The sequence below is a fragment of the Phaethon lepturus genome, unplaced genomic scaffold (genome assembly GCF_000687285.1).
Source record: "Phaethon lepturus isolate BGI_N335 unplaced genomic scaffold, ASM68728v1 scaffold6426, whole genome shotgun sequence".
Classification (NCBI taxonomy): Eukaryota; Metazoa; Chordata; class Aves; order Phaethontiformes; family Phaethontidae; genus Phaethon; species Phaethon lepturus.
The window spans coordinates 16,543-38,186 of NW_010543999.1; the positions used below are offsets into that span (position 1 = coordinate 16,543).

Consider the following 21,644-nt stretch of genomic DNA (forward strand, 5'->3'; position numbering starts at 1 on the left):
GGTTCAGCTGCTAGGTGAAAATGCTTTAACTGTCACCCAGTTTGGAACAAAGTTCAATAAAAGAGTGGTTCTTAAATATTCTAATAACTTTTGCAGTGTTTTGCACTGAGCAGAGGAACTTTTATAACACTGAGAGCTTGCATATTGTGAAACTGTGTGGCTTTGGGTCTTAATCTGTGCTCACCATTTGGCAAGGCATATTTGTGAAGCAGTGTTTGATGGTTGGCTTTAATATTGATTTTCTGTGCAGGTATCTTTTTCATAATTGTTCTGAATGGCTATCAGTCATGTGTTAGTTGAGCTTTCCGGTACAGTCGTGAATGGCAGGAGTGGACCATAAAACTTCAGAGTTCTTAAGTATGAGGGATTTTGGTTCTTAGTTCTATACTAATCTGTAATCCTTTGTATTGCCTAAATTATTCACTGCTGTTAAATTTTGTGTTTAAATAAGATAGTTGTTGACTGTATTTGAGTAGGTTATGAAAATAAAAGAGGCTACCTGCACAGAAATCATATTCAATATGTTGAATTTTAAAGGTGACATTCTGAGAATGCTGCCATGCTGTCTGAGGTGGACTGAAGCAACTGAGCTTGTTGCTCTTGGATTAAAGAGGACTTTATATTGTCACCTTCTGTTTTTTATTAAACACTGGATGTTCTTTTTTATGGCATTTAATTTATTTTTAAGTACTTTTGTAATTGTGCATACAACATAGGACTCAATTCATGAAATGGCTTTGTCTTCTACATTCTGTGAGTCTGTCAGAACATAAAGCAGATTCACTGTTGCTGGACTAATCTGAAAATTTATGTTGTGTCTGTTTTTCCGTTCCATGTGCATTTAAACATCCTTCTAAACAGGCTGATTTCCTAAATAGGTCGTTTTAGTCATCATCAAATAGGACTGACTGGTTGGCCTCTGTGAGACTTATGTGAATTATTTCCATGAATTTCACTAAGTTAATTTTTTTGCAAGGCTTACTGACTACAACTCATTTTAGGCTCTTATGAATTTAAAAAGAAAAAAAAGTCTCTTTAGCTTTTACTGTAGTCTTTTCAGCGTTATTCAGTGTTCTGTGACCATTCTTCAATCATCCTGTCTCTGCTGGACCTTTTAAGTTATATACCTTGACAGATAACTTGCCAGGCAAGAGACCCATGAATCCTGTCTCACTTTCTCAACCCATTTTGTCAAAAAAAAAAAAAAACAAACCCAACCCAACAAACCCACCCCATGTTGGTGCTTGTAGGTAAAGCAATTTTATCTTGCAGAGAATTGAGAAGCAGGGACCTGAGTTCTTACTCTTTTTTTTTAAATGAAATTAATCTAAGAAATATCGTAGAGTCTGGATCTGTGGCTTAAATGTCTTGCGTTTTATGGGTTTAAATACAGTGAGCTGGAATATGTATAGCCCTCAGGAAAAAAAGCATTTCATGTTTCACTTGTGTTTGTCTAGGAAACGCCTGGTACAGTGGCATCAGACTGGTGAGACTGCCCAACCGAGGTGCAGGGTTTCCCAGCCATACTGCTAAAATGGGTATTAATGCTTTAGAACTTTGCTTCTTGGCCAACAAACTTTAGTAGATCCAGCCATGTTCTCAAAACACCATGTTCTTAAAATGGAAAGCAGTAGATTTATATGAAAGTACTTAAGCTATGCACTTCATATGTGCTCATGTTATCAAACTACCAGATTTCTCTTGTATATTTTTATTCACTAAGGAAACTTATTGCTAAACTAGTTTCTTAGTTTGAATTCATGTAGTAACTTTAATGCCTTGTGATTTTATTCTAGTGTATCTTCACCTGTTTTCTTGATCTCACGTTGAATTATGCCAGAACATGGCACTGTATATAAATATTCAACTGTATGTAAATAAAAATGGGAAGGTTATTTTGGATAAACAGGAAACCAAGTGACAGAATCTGCACTCAACTTCCCAAAGAAGTTTTACTGAAAGGAAAAAAAAAAAAAAAAAATCAACGCTAGGTAAAGACTAATCTGCTTCTAAAATCTGTACACCATACTCTTCAGGACAGGAAGATACTTGACTGACTTTCTTATAAATTAACCAACACATAGCTACTTGTAATCGTACTTGGATGGTTTCTGTTATCTGAGCTTATGTGTTTGCAGCTATGTATATCAAGAATAATCAGTGGCAAATTGTTTAGGGTGAAGGGTGCATCCTCAGTTGTCATTGTTCAGAGATTTCTTTCCTGGCCTTCAGAAGTCAGACTTGCTAAGCTTGTTATTCTAGAACACAAGTGCCACTGTAGAGGTGGCAGTGGAAAACAAACATAAGCTGCAAGCATTCTAGCTGAGATTGCGCAGTGTTGCAATGCTGGAGAGATTGTTTTTTAGATAAGTACTTACTAGAGTATGATACCCTCTATCTACATCTAGGTGGCTAATAGGGTCTCCAGGTTTATCGTTCTTTCTATCATGTGCTGTTTCAAAGATAGGTTTTCTTTAGTGTCAGTAGCAACAGGACCATGGGAATTGTTAGTTAAATGAAAATACTAAATGAAAACAGTGTAAAAAATAAGTGTCCGTAAGTGTGATGGTTCTGTAGACTTAGCTTGTGAGCAGTTTAAAACCCACCATTAAGTTGTTAATCTGTCTTCTATTTAATATAGTTAAGAGTTGGAATGAGTCTGACAGTTTGTGGGAACTGAGTTTAGATTTTGGGATGTCTCATGTGGAAGCAGTTAGAAAGAAGGACTCAAATTCTTCTCCCCTTCCATTAATAGACCCCCTTCCATTTTGCAGAAGAGAGGCTTTGACTTAAATGGGAAAAGTAAGGATAAGACTTGCACCTCAAGTAGAATAGTATCTTCTAGATGCTGACTTGTGAAGAGGCTTGTGGAGGCACAGCTGCAGAGGTTTTTCTGGTTCCTACTGAGAAGGAAAGAATATGAATCTAAATGGACTCTCCTTGTACTGGAGTCACATTCTATAACTATTGCCAACCTGTCACCTTCTGTTTCCTTTTCCCAGCCACTTCTTCCAGCTGTGGAGTAACTCCTCCATCTCCTTTTTGCCTTTTTTGCACCTCCCTTCCCCCCCTTTTTTTTCCCAAAACAATCTCCTGTGATCACTGAGTGATTCTGCCTGCTCAGCCAGCCACTGGTTACACCTATTTGACTGAGGAAAGGTAGGAAAGGGAAAGCGCCCAGTGTCCATTTGCATACCACTGGTAATAGTTCTTTCTGCCAGTTTTGGAAAGGTCTGCAGACTTGCTATCATCGTCTCAATATATTGGACATTCCGTTATGGCAAAATCACTGATCTTAGAAGGTAACTCATACTAAAAAGAAATGGAATAATAGATTAAACATTAACTCTTAAATGTACACCTTTATGTTCGTTTTACCAAGTGCTGTCAATATATACACACAAGTTTGGTTTTTGTTTGTTTTTTTTTTTAAAAAGTACTTGCTCTGATTAGGGCATGGGATTGACAAAACTCGAGCCCATGCGAAACTACTGGGTTTTAGCTAAGCATGGTGCTTTCAACTATTTTTTTTTTTTTTTTAATTATCACTGAGTTGCTATGTTACATACTTGCAAATCTGACAGTCTCCCTGAGTTAAGCTAAAGTGAAATAAAAATCTACCTTTTGAAAGACTTCACAGTACCGCCATTAATGAATAAGATGTAGTTTATTATCAAAGGAGATTATATAACAATATAAACAGTTTTACCAAAAATTCCGTCCTTGACCAAGCAAGCAACCATACAGTCACAAAGTAGTGGCCTGTTACCATATCAGTTTTCAGATATGTGTAAGGCAGAAGCAGTAACAAATAAGCAAGGTCCAAACTTGGTCTTAATTGATTTAATTCTATTCTAGAGACCACTACTGCTAGAAAATGTCTCATGCAAGGTTGTAAGTGTGTAAATAAAGGAAGCACTATTCTTCTGGAAATAGTTCATCTTCTGCCTGGTGTGTATCTAGGCTAGGGAATAGCTTAGCTAACACTGATATAGGTGCTGGCACAGAGAACTTGATGCGTGTTGTAGTTGTTAGTTGCCAAAAGGCTTATTTGAAGCTTCTTGTTTCTTCCATTGTGGCTAGTTTTAGAAACCATATTCAGGAATGATATACACAAATTTGTTGGACTTCACTGGAGTCTTCTGTCCTCAGAAAAATTCATGAAGTTGCTGAATTTAAGCCAGGAAAGAAAGCTGAGATGCATTCTCTCCCACATCATTTTGAGAAGGATAGTGACTAGCTTATATGCCTTTCAAGAAAGGGGAAGAAATACTAGCTTTTTTTTTTTTTTGAAGAAATTTAGAGTAAATGTTAATAAATTGGGTCAGATACTGAAATGGATTCTGTAGGGTCCTTGGAAGTTTCTCACTGAGAAATTAGGGTGTTGAACTGGATTTGAATCTGTCATTACAATCTGGAGTCTCCCCACCTGTAAACTGGCATCTTTTCAGTGCAGTTAATTTCATTGACACTTGTAAGATGTCTCTGCATAGCCATAAAAATGGCATTTGCTTTCTTTGCTGTAGGTTTCATGTAATACATGCGGTTTTATGATTACCATTGTTTAAAGTTTGGTGACTTGTTAAAGTTGTTAATTCTCGGAAGTAGAGATGAATAGATGCTTGTTTCCTACCACCCACTCACTCTCCCCAAGTTACCTCTCTTTCTCCCTCCCTTTTTTTGGTGGGTGAGAAGTAGAGGAAGATTTGTCACTTCATTTTTCATTATTAAAAGGGTGAACAGTCCAGACAGATAATCCTGTTCCCACCAGGCATGTTTGAATGACCAAGAGAAGACCTATTTAAAGGTAGCTGTGAGATGATCACGTTATCTAATAAATTAAGAAATCAAATGGTCAGAGAATTGTTATTGTGAAACACAGCTTTATTTTGTATTTGAAATAGCTTTCTAATCCTGCAAATAGAGCTCATTTTATTAATAAATAATTAACAGTATGGGTTAGAATTCGTAGTGTTAGGTATGTACCAATGTGGAAGATAAGAAGGGGCGGGGCGGGGGGGGGAATGACAGGAGACTAAATAGAGGCTTCTCAATTTTAAAACTAGCGAAACTTTTTATTTGGTACATATAACTTATAACAGTACATATTGAAGTGACAGATAGGGTAATCTTGATGGAAGGGTATCCTGCCCAGAAGGAAGAACCATTTGCAGCTTTGAAAGATTCTGCTGCGCTTCCCCATGCCCCTCCAAAAGCACAGTCCTATAGTGCAGGTCATGTAGCCAAAACAGACTCTAAAGTGTGATTAGATGATAGTCAACCATGGAGTCGAAGCACAGTGCTGAATGTCATGTTAATTTGTAAGGATGAGAACATAAATGACTTGGCAGTTGAGGAAAGGATACCCTGGACAGCTTCACGATTGAGATCTTAGGGCTAATTAATATATCTACTTGGTATTATTTTAGGCTAAACTAGGTAAATTACTCTCTTTCTGAGATAAAGTCCATTTTTTTTCCATTTGCTGACATATATGGGACTTAGTATATGAGAAGTCCTGCATTGTCTTACAGAGTATACTTCAAAATGATAGAAAAATTGCTGATGCACTTGAGTGTTAGGCTAATAATCGCTCCTCAATTTTATTTGAAACTTGCATGATTACAACCAGAAAAATCGTCATTTTTAAAGTAACCTTTTTGCACCTCTCAGAGAAAAGTGCTATACAAATTGAGTTGTTTTTCAGAAAACCTACTTTTTTCACTATGAAAAAGTAATTTTAGCCATAATAGGAGATCTTGCTGGGATTAGTACATACTTCAGTTCATCGCAGAGACAGAATTACAGATGACTTCTTACCAGAAGTCTTCTATCAAATACTAGAGGAGGGAGGAGAGCTATTCTGAAGTATCCAGGGTCTCTTGTCATTTAACTTCAGTTTGATGTACTTGAAGAGAGTCTGATCCAGCCTCAGTAACTCTGGAGAACTCTATCACAGGGAAAACTCAAACTAAAATGGAACTCAAATCTCTGACACCTTGAGCAGTGTATTACAACCAAAGTGAGTAGAACTTCTTGAAGTACTTGAATGAAGTTCTTCAAATTTTTATCTTTTTTTTTGTCTTTTTTCTGCCTGTTCATTTCTAACTTCTGCCCAGAAGAGCCACACAAGGTGGCTTGAAGTTTGGATTTTTTTTTTCCCCCTAGAAAAATGTATTGTGTAATCTTGTAGCATTCTGTCCTACAATGCTTGTTTCTGGATTGCTTGTTCATGTTATCTCCTCATCCTCATGAACCTCGATGTTACCAGGAGGCACCTTTACAGAGCTAGTAAAGAGACTAACTTGAAGAATAATTCTTATTTTTTTGTGTCTGTCATATTACAAATACTAGCTAGCTATCATGAAACACGCCTTTCTATCTGTGTGTGCATAGCTACTTACTGCTAGCTGGTGTGTATCTGTAGTGAACTGTTGTTTCCTTTTTAACAGGAGGATCTTCCCTGATAAAATACATCCATACTGAAACTATAAAATGATCACTGGTTAGCTTGGCACAAAGCCCGAGTCACAAGGAATTGCTGATGTTTAACCTTCCCTATCTACCAACCACATCTCAGAATTTCATAACCTTGTAGTAGATACCTCTAATGCATCACCAGAGGAGAATGTTTGTTTGCTTTGAAGCTTTATTAACGCTATGGCAACGATAATAAATAAAGATATTTTGATCGTGAATTACTGTTTGCATTACAGAATAGTCAACATGAGTTGCTAGAGCTCTTACCAGGTTTTAAGTGTAGACATGGCTTGTTTTCTTTGATCTTGAATTTTGCATCTTAATGTACAGTTGTTTCAAAATACTTATAACTGTAGTGTCATATTACTTAATGTGCAAGTGAAGACTGAAGATATATTTTGTATATGCTTCAGCTGTACTAAAAACTAATTAGATTTAATCAACTTTACACTGGAGCTTAATTTGGTTGTTTTGCTGTTAGCACAAATGGATACTAGCTTTCCCTATGGAAAGTTGGTCTTATCCTTAGTATACTGTGTATACTGAGAGACTGGTCACATTTTTTTTAGCTTAAGACTCTGACACAGATGTAGTCAACTTATCAGTTACTTTTTGTGTAACAAATTGGTGACATAACTACAATATTCCTTCAATTTCATGACTGTGCAGAAAGAGAAAAATATAGGAAGAAAATCAAGAGTAAAATTGGAATGACTGAAGTTTCAACAACTTCACTGATATGTATTTGCACAATGTGTTTATACAAAATTTAAGAGAATACCAAATGAAATTCTGAAGCAAGCTAACGGTTGTCACAGGTATGAATTCATATAACGTCAGGCATTTTAAAACACTGCAGTTACGTTGCTTAACTGAGCCAAACTTTTGTTTTCATACAAAGAAAAGGTTGTATGTTTCCTATAAAGATTAGCAGTAGGATTTGCATCAAAAGACAGTAGTGTTGTAATTGGAACAAGATCATTCAATGAATAGAGTTGGTTACATAGTTATGCATGTAACTCTACCAGTTTAAGTATTTTTTTTATTAAATGTTGTTGCCCATCGTATTTTTTGAGTTTCAGTTGAAATGTAGGTGAGTTAATTACAGTTTCATTTACATTACTTAAATGTTGGCAATGAAAGTAAAATAAGCTGGTAGTTGTTTTTATCTCTTGTGTTTCACAGTGCTGTGAAGTTAAATAGTTGCTTTTTCCCTTAAGCTTCATCTGTGTCTTCTGGAGGAACAGGAACAAGTATATAGTGAAAGTCAGCATTTTAGATTTATGTATTAAAGTCCAGCCCTGTTTTCTGGCTTAAATCTTTTAAATTTAGCTACTTGTATCAAAAGCATCTAAATAATCTTGCTGAAGGAAATCATTCTAGGCTATGGCCTAATTCTTGTACAGTATAAACATTTTCTATAGATAAATTTTACAGGATGTGCAAATTGTTGGCACAAAAATGTTGGTTAGAAGTACTTTGCTCTTGTAATTGAAGCTCAAAGCCAATTTACTGTCTTATTTTATTCACTTTAGACACTTCAACCTTCGAATGAAGAGAGATACGTCTCTTTTTAGTGATGACTTTAAAGTAGAAATGTCAAACCAAGTAATTGATTATGATACCTCCCATATTTACACTGGACACATTTATGGTAAGTACAACATTTTAAAATGGATTCAAGTGCAGTCATTTTAAGAGGTTTTTTTTTAATAGAACATGCAGAAAATGAATATCTGTATGATTAGGTTATCTTCATTATTAAACTTCAATAATTCATCTAAATGCATTTAAACTCCAGCTACTTAAACTCCAGTCACACTTAACAAATGAGTATTTTACCTAGTAATTTTCATATCCATAGAACTTGAAGTTCAAGTCTGTTTATGAACATTCTCTTTATAGAAGTCTGACGCATAAAAAAAAAAAAGGAAAAAGCTGTCTGCATTAAAAAAAATCAGGTACTCTCTTTAAAGGAATTTAAGGAATATAGAGCTACCATTGTTCAGGCTAATATATCTGATTTCAGTAAATACAAAAGATAAAAACTGATTAAAAAGGAAAGGAAATTAAGGAATTAAAAGCAGATGAAAAGAAGAGAAGGATTAGGGCTTACTCTGTCCTTTATACGGTCTGTTTGGTTCTGAAAGGAATCTAACTGCTTCCTGAAGATCTCTGTAATGTCTACAGTCTTGAAAGGACTGTTTTAAACTGCAAAAAGAATTATACGTGCTTAGCACTTTGTATGCACCTAGGTAGACCAATTTACCAGTTGACTTAAGTAGGTCAGAAGGCTTTTAAGGTGTGTGGGGTCTTTTGTTGTGCTTTTTTTTTTATTTTGTGAAACTAGGTCAGAAAAGGTTTTGGTTCTTTCGTTATTGCTGAGGGATGAGATCAAAGGATCCCCATGAACCTACTCACTGGTCTTACTCTACATTATTCTTTTAATCTTTTTATTATTTTTCTCATTCAATCCAACTTTGTACTTGTCATGAAGATCATGAACAAAGTTGGAGTTGAGTAAATAAACTGTTTTGCTGTTGGTTCTTGATTTCCATTCAGATCAAGAGTCTTCTTTCCAAGTACTCTGAAATTTCCAAAGATACATGGCTGATAAGTTCAGGATATTAATGCGCATTTTTATAGAATATAGTCTGAAGAAGGAAGAAGGGATCACTTACGAATGCCTTGAAATAGGCTTTGTAGAACACTAATTTTTACTTTTTAGTGGTCTCTAAGAGTTGTATTGCATGTCTTCAAGATACTTTCCCAAATTTCCCTACTGTATATGAGCTTTATAAAATTCTTCATCTTTGTTCATTAGAAATCAGTGCTGGCTAATGATAAGAATGAGTACAGTTCTGATAATTTGATAGTGTGATTTGAACCCTCCTCAGTGGAGGAGTATAGAAACATTCTTTTAGTAATCTTCCATCCTTTTTATGGAAAAGGCTTGTTGGGGATGCTGCACGTTGTAGCTGTCAGTGATTAAACTTTGACAGTTGTACTTTTCCAGATTGTGACTGTTTCAAATACAAATTCACTTTATCCCAATATAAATCTAGCTACAGTATTAAGAGGCTTATGCTTGAAGAGAAAAATTGATGTCTTGAACATAGGGAAATCTTTCTTTGAAAGCTTTTAAAGTTCAGTATACACTGTGATTTTTTTTATTTTTCAGAATTATACGAATGGATGTATAAGGACAGGACTCGAATACAAGATTACATGCTGTATATGGTACAGCTTTAAAATAAAGCATTGATTTCTTCATTATATGCTTTTTTTAAACATGTCATTTATACACCTGATTAGGAAGCTATTGAACTCAGTAACTGATTTTGGGATAACTGTATGTCTTACTGTTGAATAATCTTAGTCTTAAATTCAAACACAAACGTTCTGCAAGAATGTCTTACTGCTGTTACCCAGTATCTTATTACTGTATAAATCATATCGGTTTTTAGCAGCTGGGAGCTCGTGCATGATCAGGATAATTATGCAAGTATCATGCTTTAGCATTGTCTGCTTAACACCTTGGGTAATGTGTATGCTTGAAGTTTGCACAGGACTGAAAGCTTTTAGAAAGGTATAAAAAAAACTAATGCACTTTTTCCCTTAAACAGGTGAGCAGGGAAGTCTTAGCCATGGGTCTGTTATTGATGGAAAATTTGAAGGATTCATCGAAACTCACAGTGGGACCTTTTATATTGAGCCAGCAGAGAGATATATTAAAGATAAAACTCTGCCATTCCACTCTGTCATTTATCATGAAGATGATATCAGTGAGTACTTCCACTTTGTGCTACAAATGAAATAATTTTTTTTTTAATTAAGTGTCAAAAGCTGTAAGCCGTTAGTAAGTGTCAAATGAGACTTTGGCTTGCATATGACACTGTGAGTCATGCTGTCCTGAAGCGATTCATATACAGCTATGGTGTGAGAGAGATTTATGGCAAACCAAAGTGAGTCTTCCTTATTCTGCCATTTTAAGAAAACCTTAGCAGTCAGGTTTAAGTGTATAAGCAGTGTATTTTTTACTCGATAGATACATGTTTATTTTGAAAAATGCTCTATATTCTTCCCTGTGATCTGCAAAACAGAGGATAATTAAAGTTTGAGTCACTAAGCATTTACCTACATCTAGTGAAGGTGGTACTTGGATATATACTTGATATAAAAGCTTCCCCTGCATACATAGGTCACAGATGCCTTCGGAGAGCTTTTCAGAAGATGTGGTAGCACGCGGTTTGTCCCATTTTACACAGTAGCTGGTGGAAGTGTATGTAGAATACTACTTGAATTTTAAGAGTATAGCCCCAGAAGTCTAGCTTTAGCTGTAAATGCCCGGAAGGATGAGAAAGTACCATGGAATACTTTTACATCTTCAGAACTGATGCATCAGAGATCTGCTGCATTCTACCTGCCTCTTTATGTATGATCAGTCTTCAGCTGTAATAAAAATCAGTTTTAGATGATGCTTAAGTAACTTTATGCTGAACCCCAAAAAGTTATGATTGCAAGTTTCACTCCTTCCAAGTGGATGTTGGTGGAGAGTCACTTTAAGATTACCTTTTGGTTTTTGAAGCTAACAAGTAGTGTGTTGTGTGTTGCAAGCTAACTTTATGTAGGACTTCAATCTTATTTAAAAATGAATTTAAACTAGAGCTTGATTTAAAAACTTGTCCCATCAGGCCATTGTGCAAATCCTCGAAGACTTGAGTTTGAAATCTCATTTGGAATTGGATGAAGTGTCTTGGGTTAGATAGCTAGAAATTACTTGAACCACTCTTGCGATGATATATGTATAAATACTTTCCAAAGTACGTCATAGTGAGACTGTATTCTGAAAAGAAATGTCAAAAATAGGAAAATAGATGAGGAAAATCTGTGATTTGGCCTTATATATTGTCATTGTCTCCATGCCATAAGCCAGTGAAAAACACAGGGTTATTGCATCATACTCTCTCTGGTTACTTCTCTTGCATGAATTCAGTGAAAAGAAATGATCTTTCTCTGATAAAAACTTGGCAAATTTGGGTTTGTGTTTTTTTCTAATTGAATAAAGCTTCTGGAATACAGCTGTATTTTACATTCAGTGGCAGTATGTGTGCTGTCTTTGAGTATGTTAGAATTGCTGTGAGCTAGCAGATATGTTTGTGCTTCCTATTACCCCATACTGTAAATATGATTACTAACCCAAAACCAAATAGAAGTTGCATAATTTTAGAGAGTTTCTGAATGAATGCAGTTACTGAGTTTTTAAGTACATTGTGAGCTACACTTGTTTTCTGACTGACTAAATGTGTATCTTCCTGGTGCTTACAAGACCCATATTTGAGAATAAAGTAGCTTTATAGGATAGTGTTCCATGTACTGTTTTTGATTCTCAAAGAGAAATTGCAGTATGTGCTTAACTTTCAGCTCTACAGAGCATTGTAGGTGAAAGTCTGAGAAGACGGTTTGCCTTGCCAGCTGTTGTTGGAGTATTACAGGGTTTGCTGCTCTAACAGAAGAGTAGTGGGGAAAAGTAATAAAATTACAAAAGCGTGGTGTGAAACCATAAGATATGGTTTTTGTAACAACATTTCTGTGAATAATTTTTACATACTTTTGAATTCTTTGGTATGTTTTGTAAGTCTTGCCAAACAGTTCCATTCACTGCTTGATAGTGGGAATACTGGACTAGCACTTACATAGCACTTTCTGTAAAGAAGTCACTATGTCCTTTACAAAGGGTTTTATTAACCCTGTTGTAGAGAAGAGGGAGAGGAGGGACACGAAGGGACATGAGGCAGTAAAGTGATTTGCCCAATTTCCAAGGGGCGGGACAAACAAGATTGTCTCATGTCCCAGTTCCTTGTGCTGTAAATAGTGTGTGACTAAAAATACTCTCTTTGCTGTTACCGACTAATGACAGAAATAGAATTTAACTTAAAGCAGCAGATAATTTGATCTTTTGAAAGTTAGTATTGCTGTTTTATAGAAGTGATCTCTGTTGGAGGAGTAAATGGATCGCTTGAGGGCTGAAAAAAGCTAATGATGAAACTGGTTCATATTAATATCTTAAAGTGAACGGGAGCAGGGTATGTTTTGGGGTTTTTGTTGTTATTCAGGTGATGGTATGTTGGCTTACACTGTTTTCCCTCTTGAATCTAGTGCATCAAAACCATCAGTTAGAAATAAAATCAGACTATCAGAGGGGACTGTCTACAATATGGCTTCCAAATTGCCAAGTGAGTGAACATTGCTGCTTGCTCAGCATAGTTCAAAATAGCCCATCCTGGAGCTAAGTCTAAGTAGCATTATTTGAAAATATGCCACTCCTGTTGGTTGCTGTCAATGCAGAATCTGATGTGCATGAATACTGATTCTATAGTTGAGCTATTTTCATTGGTATCCTAGATGCTTCTAGGATTTCTGTGGCTTGAAATATCTGAAGTATACAACTGCTTCTGAAACTTTCTGAATAGTGCTTTTGACACTAATTTTTTTTTTTCCTTTCATGAGGGCTATTTTTGCATTGAACTGGAACTCCAAAAAACCCCCAACAAAAACTAAAAAAAGCTAAGCTTTACAGTAGCTTTAAAAATAAAAACAAGCCTGCAAATCTGTTACTGCTGTAATCTAAAGCTAATTCTTGTGAGACAGAGTCAAACTGTTAGTATCTTACACAGGACAAAAGCAACAAAAGTGCTCACATTTATAACTCGGGAGAGGTTGGGGGAAGAAGTTGTCTTTGCTTTAATTTAGGGTATTTTTTGGTCACCCATGTTTCAGCCTTTTGAAATAATATGCTTTTTAGTGCTTTTCAGAAATCACAATGCAACATATGATTAGCATCTCAATGAGTTCTTATTCAGTAGTTAAACAAAAGGGGTTTTTGTAAATGGGGATTATATTGTCAACTTTATAAGGCAGCTTTTGTCTGTTACAGTGGATGTGGTGACCAGTGAAAGGCAGCCTTCTATTCATGACTCAAAGCACAAGTTGAATGATTTTAGTTTCTAAACCACTCTTGATCAAAGTGTTTTATAATTTAGTGCTAGAAAGGTGCAAATTGCTGTTTTCATTAAAATAGTTTGGAAACTCTTCCTTAAGGATTAGGATTTCATTGGAACTACATTTACTTTATTTAAATCATATATGCTTCATATCCCTGAGTTGATACTATAAAATACAAAATTGGTATTTCCTCAGATCAGCAGTAGACAGGAAAATCCTGTTCAGACCTTCAGGAAAATGAACATGGTCATTTTAATTGTTTTTATGGTCTTGGAAGAACTGTATGATTGAGAACAGAAAGTAAAGTATTTTGTGATTTTTGCAAAGCCCTGTCTGGTGAATGAACTGACCATTGCGAACTGTGTATTATTAGTGAGAAGTTGATTTCTTTTTTTATTTTGTGGTTGTTGATTTAATAATGAAGGTCTAGTTGGCAGTTGTCATGGGAGCACAGTGTGACAGACTGCTTAGAATGAAATCTGTAATAAGGATTTTTTTTTTGTGTCTGCTTAAATTTGAATTTTGTTTGGACACTTGTTTTTGCTAGTATTGGGCAAATCTTTATGGCTGTTGAACTGAACTTTCATAATTTTTAATGGAAGTTTGTCATATTCTTGCCCCAAATGCCTAAATCCAGTATCCATTAAGTAGTTAACATAAATGATTAACAGATCATACTATTTACTGACAAGTAGAAGAAAAAAAATCCGTGTGATCAGGAATCTTTGTGGTAGGTAGTCCCTTTTTTAAAAGGATAAAATTTCTTATTTTGAGCATCTGTATCTGTATATATCATTAATAATGATCTGCCATCTAGTTGAAATAAGATATAGTCGTCAGAAATTATGAAATGACCATATTTGGGGTTTTTTAGGTGTATTATTATTGCATTATTGTTTACTATTTTTTAACATTCTGTCAGGATGTACAAAAACTGAGAGTGCAAAATGGGAAACTGTACAATACAGGAAAGGAAGAAAGTATGTGTTTTGCCTGAGGATTTTCTCTAGAATTGATCCTGTAATTGAACTCTTCTTTTATAGATCTAGTGGAAAGCAGGCTTCTAAGTTTTTCCTCAGCTCTGCGTTCAGTGTAAACAATCATTTAAAGGTAAAGGCATGTGTTTTCTCTTGATCAATTGACAGGGTTGTGGTAGGGATAGGCTAAAAATCTCTTGATCCCAAAGAGCTGGCAGAAGGCTGTACCTCTCAAAGCATTCACAAGCATCACAAGAGCATGAACCACACTTCTGTGATGTGGGTCAGAACTGTCCAAGTCATCTGACTCCACGTAGTTCCTGCTCAGCTCCAGAGATGGAGCTGCTGCAGGGGACGGTGGAAACAGGAAGCCTCAAAAGGTTAAGAGCAAAAAGTGCCTTCACAGTTTGGGTGCAATGCAGCATTTAACAAAAGAAAGCTTTGTATGCAACTTCCTCTGTAAGCTCGATGGGGTTCCAAGGTGAAATATCCTATATTACCTGCCTCCTGTGTTTTGCAGGGTGGATTCAAATCTGTCCGTGGAGGATTTGTCTTTTCATGCAAAACTTTGACAATTGCTGTTGCAGGCTGTTTCATGTTCAATTCTTTATAATTTTAACTGTCATGCTTTTAAAATGTTTCTTACTAGATTATTACTTTTGAAGTGAGAAATATTTGTTTGAATTGCAGGCAGGCGCAGGCAGTATTAAAAATGTATTAAGGGATTTCCTAACCTCTTTGGGAAACAAGATCTAGAGGAAAGACTGCTTATTTTGTGTAATGCACTGAGAGCATTTCTTTCTAGTACTGTTCTGCCAATTGTCGTAATGCCGCAGAGTCTGAACAGAAGTGTGGTGATAGCGGAAACTGGCATTTTGTGCTGGTGCAAAATATGCTGCCCAGTCATGCTTCCAGTGAATTGCTGTGGATTCTTGCAGTTACCACCTGCAAGAGTTGCTTTAAAGGTACGATGGTTTTACATAGATGAAGTGTGCTGATGGTGAGGCAGTACTGTCCATTACTCCTGCCCTTGTGTAACAGTGCTTTTGTCACAGAGGTGGGTGGAGAGTGGTGTGAAATAGGGTAGTGGGTAATGAAAATTTTAGTTAGTTAATTACAGGAGAGTGCCTTTTTTTAGTACTGTGGTGGAGGAAAAAAAAGGTGGTGGAGTTGGGAAGGATCACATCTGTAATTCTTTGCTCGTAACTACAATCTAGTGATAGTAAATAGGATCCCAAAAAGTACAGATGACCTCAAGAGTGAGCGAGTGGTGCTTTTTGTTTGATATTGGTTATAGCAAAGCCAGTGTTCCGCTACATTGCTAATTAAATTGGGTAAGGTGGCTTACAATAAGAGCATCTTTTTTCTTTTTCTCTCTTCATTCTTCTGGCCCTGTGCTAGGGCTAACCATACTGGGAGGAATATGATGAGAGCGCAGGTCAAAACTGGTATTTGTGTGATGTTAGAAATTGAAATGTGGGAAACTAATATGCAGAAAATCATTAAATAAACTTACAAGGTTCTGACAACAGTAACTCATGAACATTTCTGTAAAATAGTGAAAGGAAAATACCAGTTCCTTCAGAAGTCTAGGATTTTTTTCAAAAACCTAAGTACTGCACATTCATTGTAGTTACCTGTCAAAGGTTTTTTCTTTTTAATTTAATTAAGAAACAACCTTATTAGAATCCAAAAAAATTACCTCCCACACAATATTAAGATTTTCTTAATAATCTTGTTGGCAAACTAGTCAAAATAAAGTAGGCATAAAGTTGAACAAAGAAAAAGTAGAAAAAGTGATTTTCTTGTATGTTGGAGCAGTTTCTCTAAAATTCAGATGGGAAATAAGTTCTGAAATACAATACTGTACTTTGATACCTTTACAGTAGATAAAATTAATTTGCTAGCGAGATAATGAATAACTATTTACACCCAACTTAACATTTCAATTACTCTTACGCAGAAACTTTCTTCGCCAAGAAGAGTGTTTATTAAATCTGGTTCTTTGCCACTAAGCAGAGTTTACAATTGCAGTAAAATACTTTGTACCTGGAAAAGGACCCAATTTGAAAAAAAAAATTAACTATGTTTAAATTAGCTTCATTTGTCATTAACTAGTTTTTTTAAAAAAAAAACAACACAGTGGTAAACATGACCTTTTAAATACTTGAAAATATATGTGATTGAGAGGAATGAAGATGGAAAACTGCTTTTATTTCTTGATCAGTCCTTTTAGGCTTACTGGTGGGTCCACCAAATCCAGTGTTTGGGTATTTTGGAGCATAAAGCAGTATTAAATGGTTCAGGTTTTTGAGAACTCAACTTTAGCTGTATGCTAAGCATATGATTATTTTTTTATTGCTGTTTGCTATTTATTTTTCACCCAGCTTTTAATGATTGAAATATGAAGTTTAGAGCCTAATGCTATAGGGAGAAGATTTGAAGCAATTTGGGCATGTATATTGAAATAGCAATATCATACAGTATGACTGCAGGAAACTGGTATGAAAATCAAAGAATATTAAAGGCAACTGTCAGATCAAACTGTACCAGAGTGCACTGTCTTACTGTGCTCCAACTGCTACGAGGCTTTGACTCCAGAGAACTAGACTAGAGCTAGTCCAGGGTAAAATCCTTTGAAATACATGTGGACATCAGGTCCTCGGTGTCTTAGGCTTTATAAATCTACTCCTATGTTTCTCTGCCATTTATGCTGTGATTCTGGATCTTCACACTTTCTTTAAAAAAAAAAAAAAAAAAAAACCACAAACAAACAAACCACTAACCAAACAAATTTTAAAAAAACACAATAACAACTCCCAAATACCAACAAACCTTGGTAAAGCTTACACATTTCTGACAAAACCTGCACCCTGCTGAGCTGATGTTAAGACTATGGTTTGCCCTACAGAAACTGGTTCCTTAAGTATTTACATATGTGGCTCCCATAATCTGTGCTCCATTATACTGGGGCATCAATTTATAATGGGATCCAATCCGCAGAGAAATGGAAGGGCAAGACCTCTTCCCTTCAGTACTTCCTCATCTCCAGAGGAAGCTTCTGCAAGTCTAGGTTGCTTACAAATCTCCGAGAGGTACTAACAGTTAAAACCTAACCATATGTGTCTGAAGCACCTTCATGTGTCCAGTGAGATCTGCATTGATGAATACTGAAAGAATTGCCCTTGGTAAGCAGCCAGTTGTATGATATTTTCATATGAGATAGTTTGGATCTCCAGCATGGCTAATGGACGTGTACCTGGATAATACTGGAGGTTTTTTTTTAAATTTAAATAGTCAGCTATAGTAAGGAGGTGATGCAAATGTTTCTTTTCGGCCTTGTTTTACTTTGCCTGTAAGTTTTAAATATATCTGTGAATTTTATAATCTGTAATTCTCTTTAAGTTTTAAATCTGCACACACGCATATATACATAGACACACAGATCTCTTATCCTTAATTGTATTGTTTACTTTACAGAATGGAAATCATGCATTTCATCATGTCAGTAAAATTGCTAGGAAACCCATAATTCTAGAATTGTAGAGTTGAGTCCGAAACCAAGGATCATTAGTTTCAGTTCTTACGTATTGGTAGTTAAGTTGCATTATATAAAAAATTTTCAAAAATTCCGTGGAAGATTAATAAAGTAATAGAATCACCTAAGAATGTTGGGAAGATTTCTTAGTTTTAGTTTACCAAGTAGCATAAAAAAACCTTTCTCCTGTCCAAGCAGTCTTTAGTATACTTGATCTCTGATCATTTTCCATTGTGAGTTCCTTTTTGCTTTTTAAAGCTGCTGTTAATTCAAGGTAAACTGTACAGATGTGTTCTTATGTTAGACGTTGCTCATCATATTGTCTTTTGCTATCTATAAGAAAACAATGTTAAGCAATTGGCAGTTTTGTTCTGTTTGTAAAACTAAGAATGTTGAAATGTTTAATGAAAAAAAAAAGACAGCTGCATAAAGCTTGAATCTTAGAATGCTTCCCACAAACCACATGAGCAATATTGGACACAAACTGAATAAGTTGCAGTGATACAGCCATATTTTGCACTTGTACATGGCGTTTGAAACTCAATCTGGCCGCCTTCTTTTCAGAATATCCACATAAATATGGACCACAAGGAGGTTGTGCAGATCATTCAGTATTTGAAAGGATGCAGAAGTACCAGATGACCGGTTTAGAAGAACCGATAACAGAGGTACAACAGAGGCTAATGGATTATATTGATTAGAAATTAGTTTAATAAATTCCTATTTCTTGTATGTTGTCTCCATTACTTTTGTCAGTCGTAATCCCTCAACGTTGTGAGGTACTTAAATTATTGCTAGAGGTTTCTTATTAACGTAATTTTTCTGATTTTTAAATGCTTCTACAGCATAGATGTGCTAGCTCATTCATAGTCTTAATGAATCCTACATGATACCAATTTTTTCAGCATTTGGAATTTTAGATGGATGTGGAAATCAAGCTTGAGATGAGGAATATATTTAATTGCAGTTGAGAAGGAAGAGTTTCAAGATCCCTTGATCTCCGAGTAATATATTTGTCCTTAAAGAGTAATAACTTTTAGTCTTTCAAGTTCTGTTAATGTAACACGCTTGTAATATCTGAGTGCTTTCATAGTGGTAGCTGAAGTGATATGTGAGTGGGAGGGTCTTAGTAGCAATATTGAAAGATTGAAGGGGTTACAATATGCTACAGATTGCCTGTAATAGGGGATAAGTGGTCTATAGAAGCGACTTGCATACCTGTTTAGAGTCCTGCAGGTTTTTTGGCTTCATGTTTGCATCACTTGTCATGAAATGGAATTTTTTTTCAACACTTTACAGCAGTAAATTATTGAGTTTCTCTTAGTGTTAGCGATGTTCTGCGCTGTTTCAAGTTTTGGCATCATTTTGTGGTGTTAGTTAAGTATATGCCAACAAAACTATGCAATATGGCATGTTAAATAGCCTGAGCAGCTTAGTTTATTTACATTATGACGCCAAAAATTATCAACAGTATTACACAATTCGGTGTTGGTAACAATAACGTGCTTTCCCAAAAATTTACTTACAAAACTTCATGGAGAGAGTGGACCATCAACCAGTGAATACCATAGGGGAAAAGTGTTAGGAGATGCTGCTCTGACTAGTGAGCACTACTTAACTTCATGTGTAGTGTACTATTTGTTCCATTATGAAGTGCTTAAGTATTTCTGTTTGCCGACGTAGCTGATTAAGGTAGTTACAATGTGAAAAAATCTCTGTTAGGGAGGGTGCATTTAAGTCTCCTGGTGCTGGTTTTTTCCTAATCTACAAACTGTTTGTTCATCTTGGAAAAGGATTATGAAAAAGAAAAATTAAAAAAAAAAAATCTATTTCACATTGACTGCCTTTTGTAAGACAAAATGAAATACGTAGGAAAGGCTGACTGAGATATCATTAAAAATAGATGGCATACTTTAAAACTGGCTATAACATATTTAGTTTAATTCAAGACTGAAGCTTTGTGGGTTAAAGAAAAAGAATGAAAATCTGTATTAGTGGAGTATGTTTAGAAAAATGCATCACTATTTTTGGGTAATTCGTGCAGCATATACAAATACGCAGAAACACAAACGTATGTATTTCCTGTATATGTAGAAGCCCTTTGAAGACCCTAAGAACAATGGCCCACAACTTTTAAGAAAAAAACGTGCCACTCAGGCTGAAAAAAATACATGTCAGCTGTATATTCAGACGGATCATCTGTTCTACAAGCATTATGGAACAAGGGAAGCTGTAATTGCACAGGTATTTCCAATCCTGTTGTTTTAGACTATCTGCTTTTACTTTATTTGTGTATTTCTGATAAATTTAATGTAATTTAATTGTGTATTTTATTGCTTATTTACTTTAGACTGTCTTGTTTCATTTGTTTTTACATTATTGAAACAGCTTTTTTTATTTCATTAAAAAGATACTATGTATGTGTGACAAAAGTCCTGGGCACTTTTTCTTCCTTTAGTTAATAGTGGCAGCTGTGGTTTGTTTAGCACCTCTGAGCAAGACTTGCAGTCTGACTTTTCTCAATTCTTAACTCAGAAAAATAATACTTCCTGAAGAGTTCTATTCTGTTTGACAGCCTGCCAAGCTTCTGTGTTTAACACTTGCATAGCCTTCCATTTGAAATTTTGGTTTAAAACACTGTGAGCCAATGACGCTGAGATCTGTTCCTGTAGTGGCTGATGTAGTGGACGGTTAGAAAACAGTGGCATCTAAAGGCAGATGCTTTTCATTTGTCAATATACTAATAACTGGTAAAAGGTTTTGTGTGGTTTTAGGGTTTGTTTGCTGATCATTTGCTAAAAATAACTAGCATGTTAACACACTTCTCTTGAGGTCTGAAGTTTCACTGCCACTTGCAAATCTGTCTTTTACTATTTATTCATCACAATGTACATACACAATTCAATTTGAGTAACATTCCCAAAGCTCTGAAGTCACCTTCAAAATCAGGTTTTCAATGAGTTAGCATTTTGAAAAAGGTAAATGATCATTTTTTCACATTTGTCTTCTACCAGAAATAAAAGAATAATGCTGTAACAAGTAAATTTTTTCTTAAAAAAAAAAAAAGAAAAAAAAAAGAAAAACAGAAAAAAACCCAATGCTTTGAATACAATTTTAACTATAGCACTATCTTATTGTAGCAATGAATCAAATGAGTATCATGAACAGGTAGGTATCTGAATAGTTGATAGAATTATGTGGAGAAAAAAAAGCAAATGGCAAAATACTGTGCTGTTATCTGGCATGGTGGCAATGCAGATAGTAGGTTATGTAGTCATTTAGTTCCATTATTTGCCATCAGCATTTGGTTAAAAAGGTCTAGTCGAAGAGTACATATAGCACAATATCTTGTATGTAAAAATATAGGCCTCGCAGTTGTTGCTATTTAACACTAGCTGTAGCATAGTGCATTGATCTTTGAACTGTAGGTACTCTTGTTTTTGACAGATATCCAGCCATGTTAAAGCGATTGACACAATTTACCAGTCAACAGATTTTTCAGGAATCCGTAACATCAGCTTCATGGTGAAACGAATAAGAGTAAGTTGTACTGGAGACACTTTTAGCTTCACTAATGTTGCTTGGAGGCTGTATTTTTCAAAAACCATGCTGCTGTCCACTTGTAACCATGTATTGTTAGTAAT

The 21,644-nt window shown here is 35.4% G+C and overlaps 1 protein-coding gene across 1 annotated transcript in view; it reads left to right on the forward strand.

The window, feature by feature from the left end:
- Positions 1-21,644, forward strand: part of ADAM10 (ADAM metallopeptidase domain 10) — a gene marked incomplete at its 5' end in the record, with an annotated part of 41,778 nt that overhangs the window by 6,109 nt on the left and 14,025 nt on the right. The window contains 5 exons of the mRNA XM_010288525.1: positions 8,016-8,134; positions 10,107-10,265; positions 18,565-18,668; positions 20,095-20,244; positions 21,448-21,540. Of these exons, the coding sequence (XP_010286827.1) occupies positions 8,016-8,134; positions 10,107-10,265; positions 18,565-18,668; positions 20,095-20,244; positions 21,448-21,540 (625 nt within the window). The remainder of the gene's footprint in view (positions 1-8,015; positions 8,135-10,106; positions 10,266-18,564; positions 18,669-20,094; positions 20,245-21,447; positions 21,541-21,644) is intronic.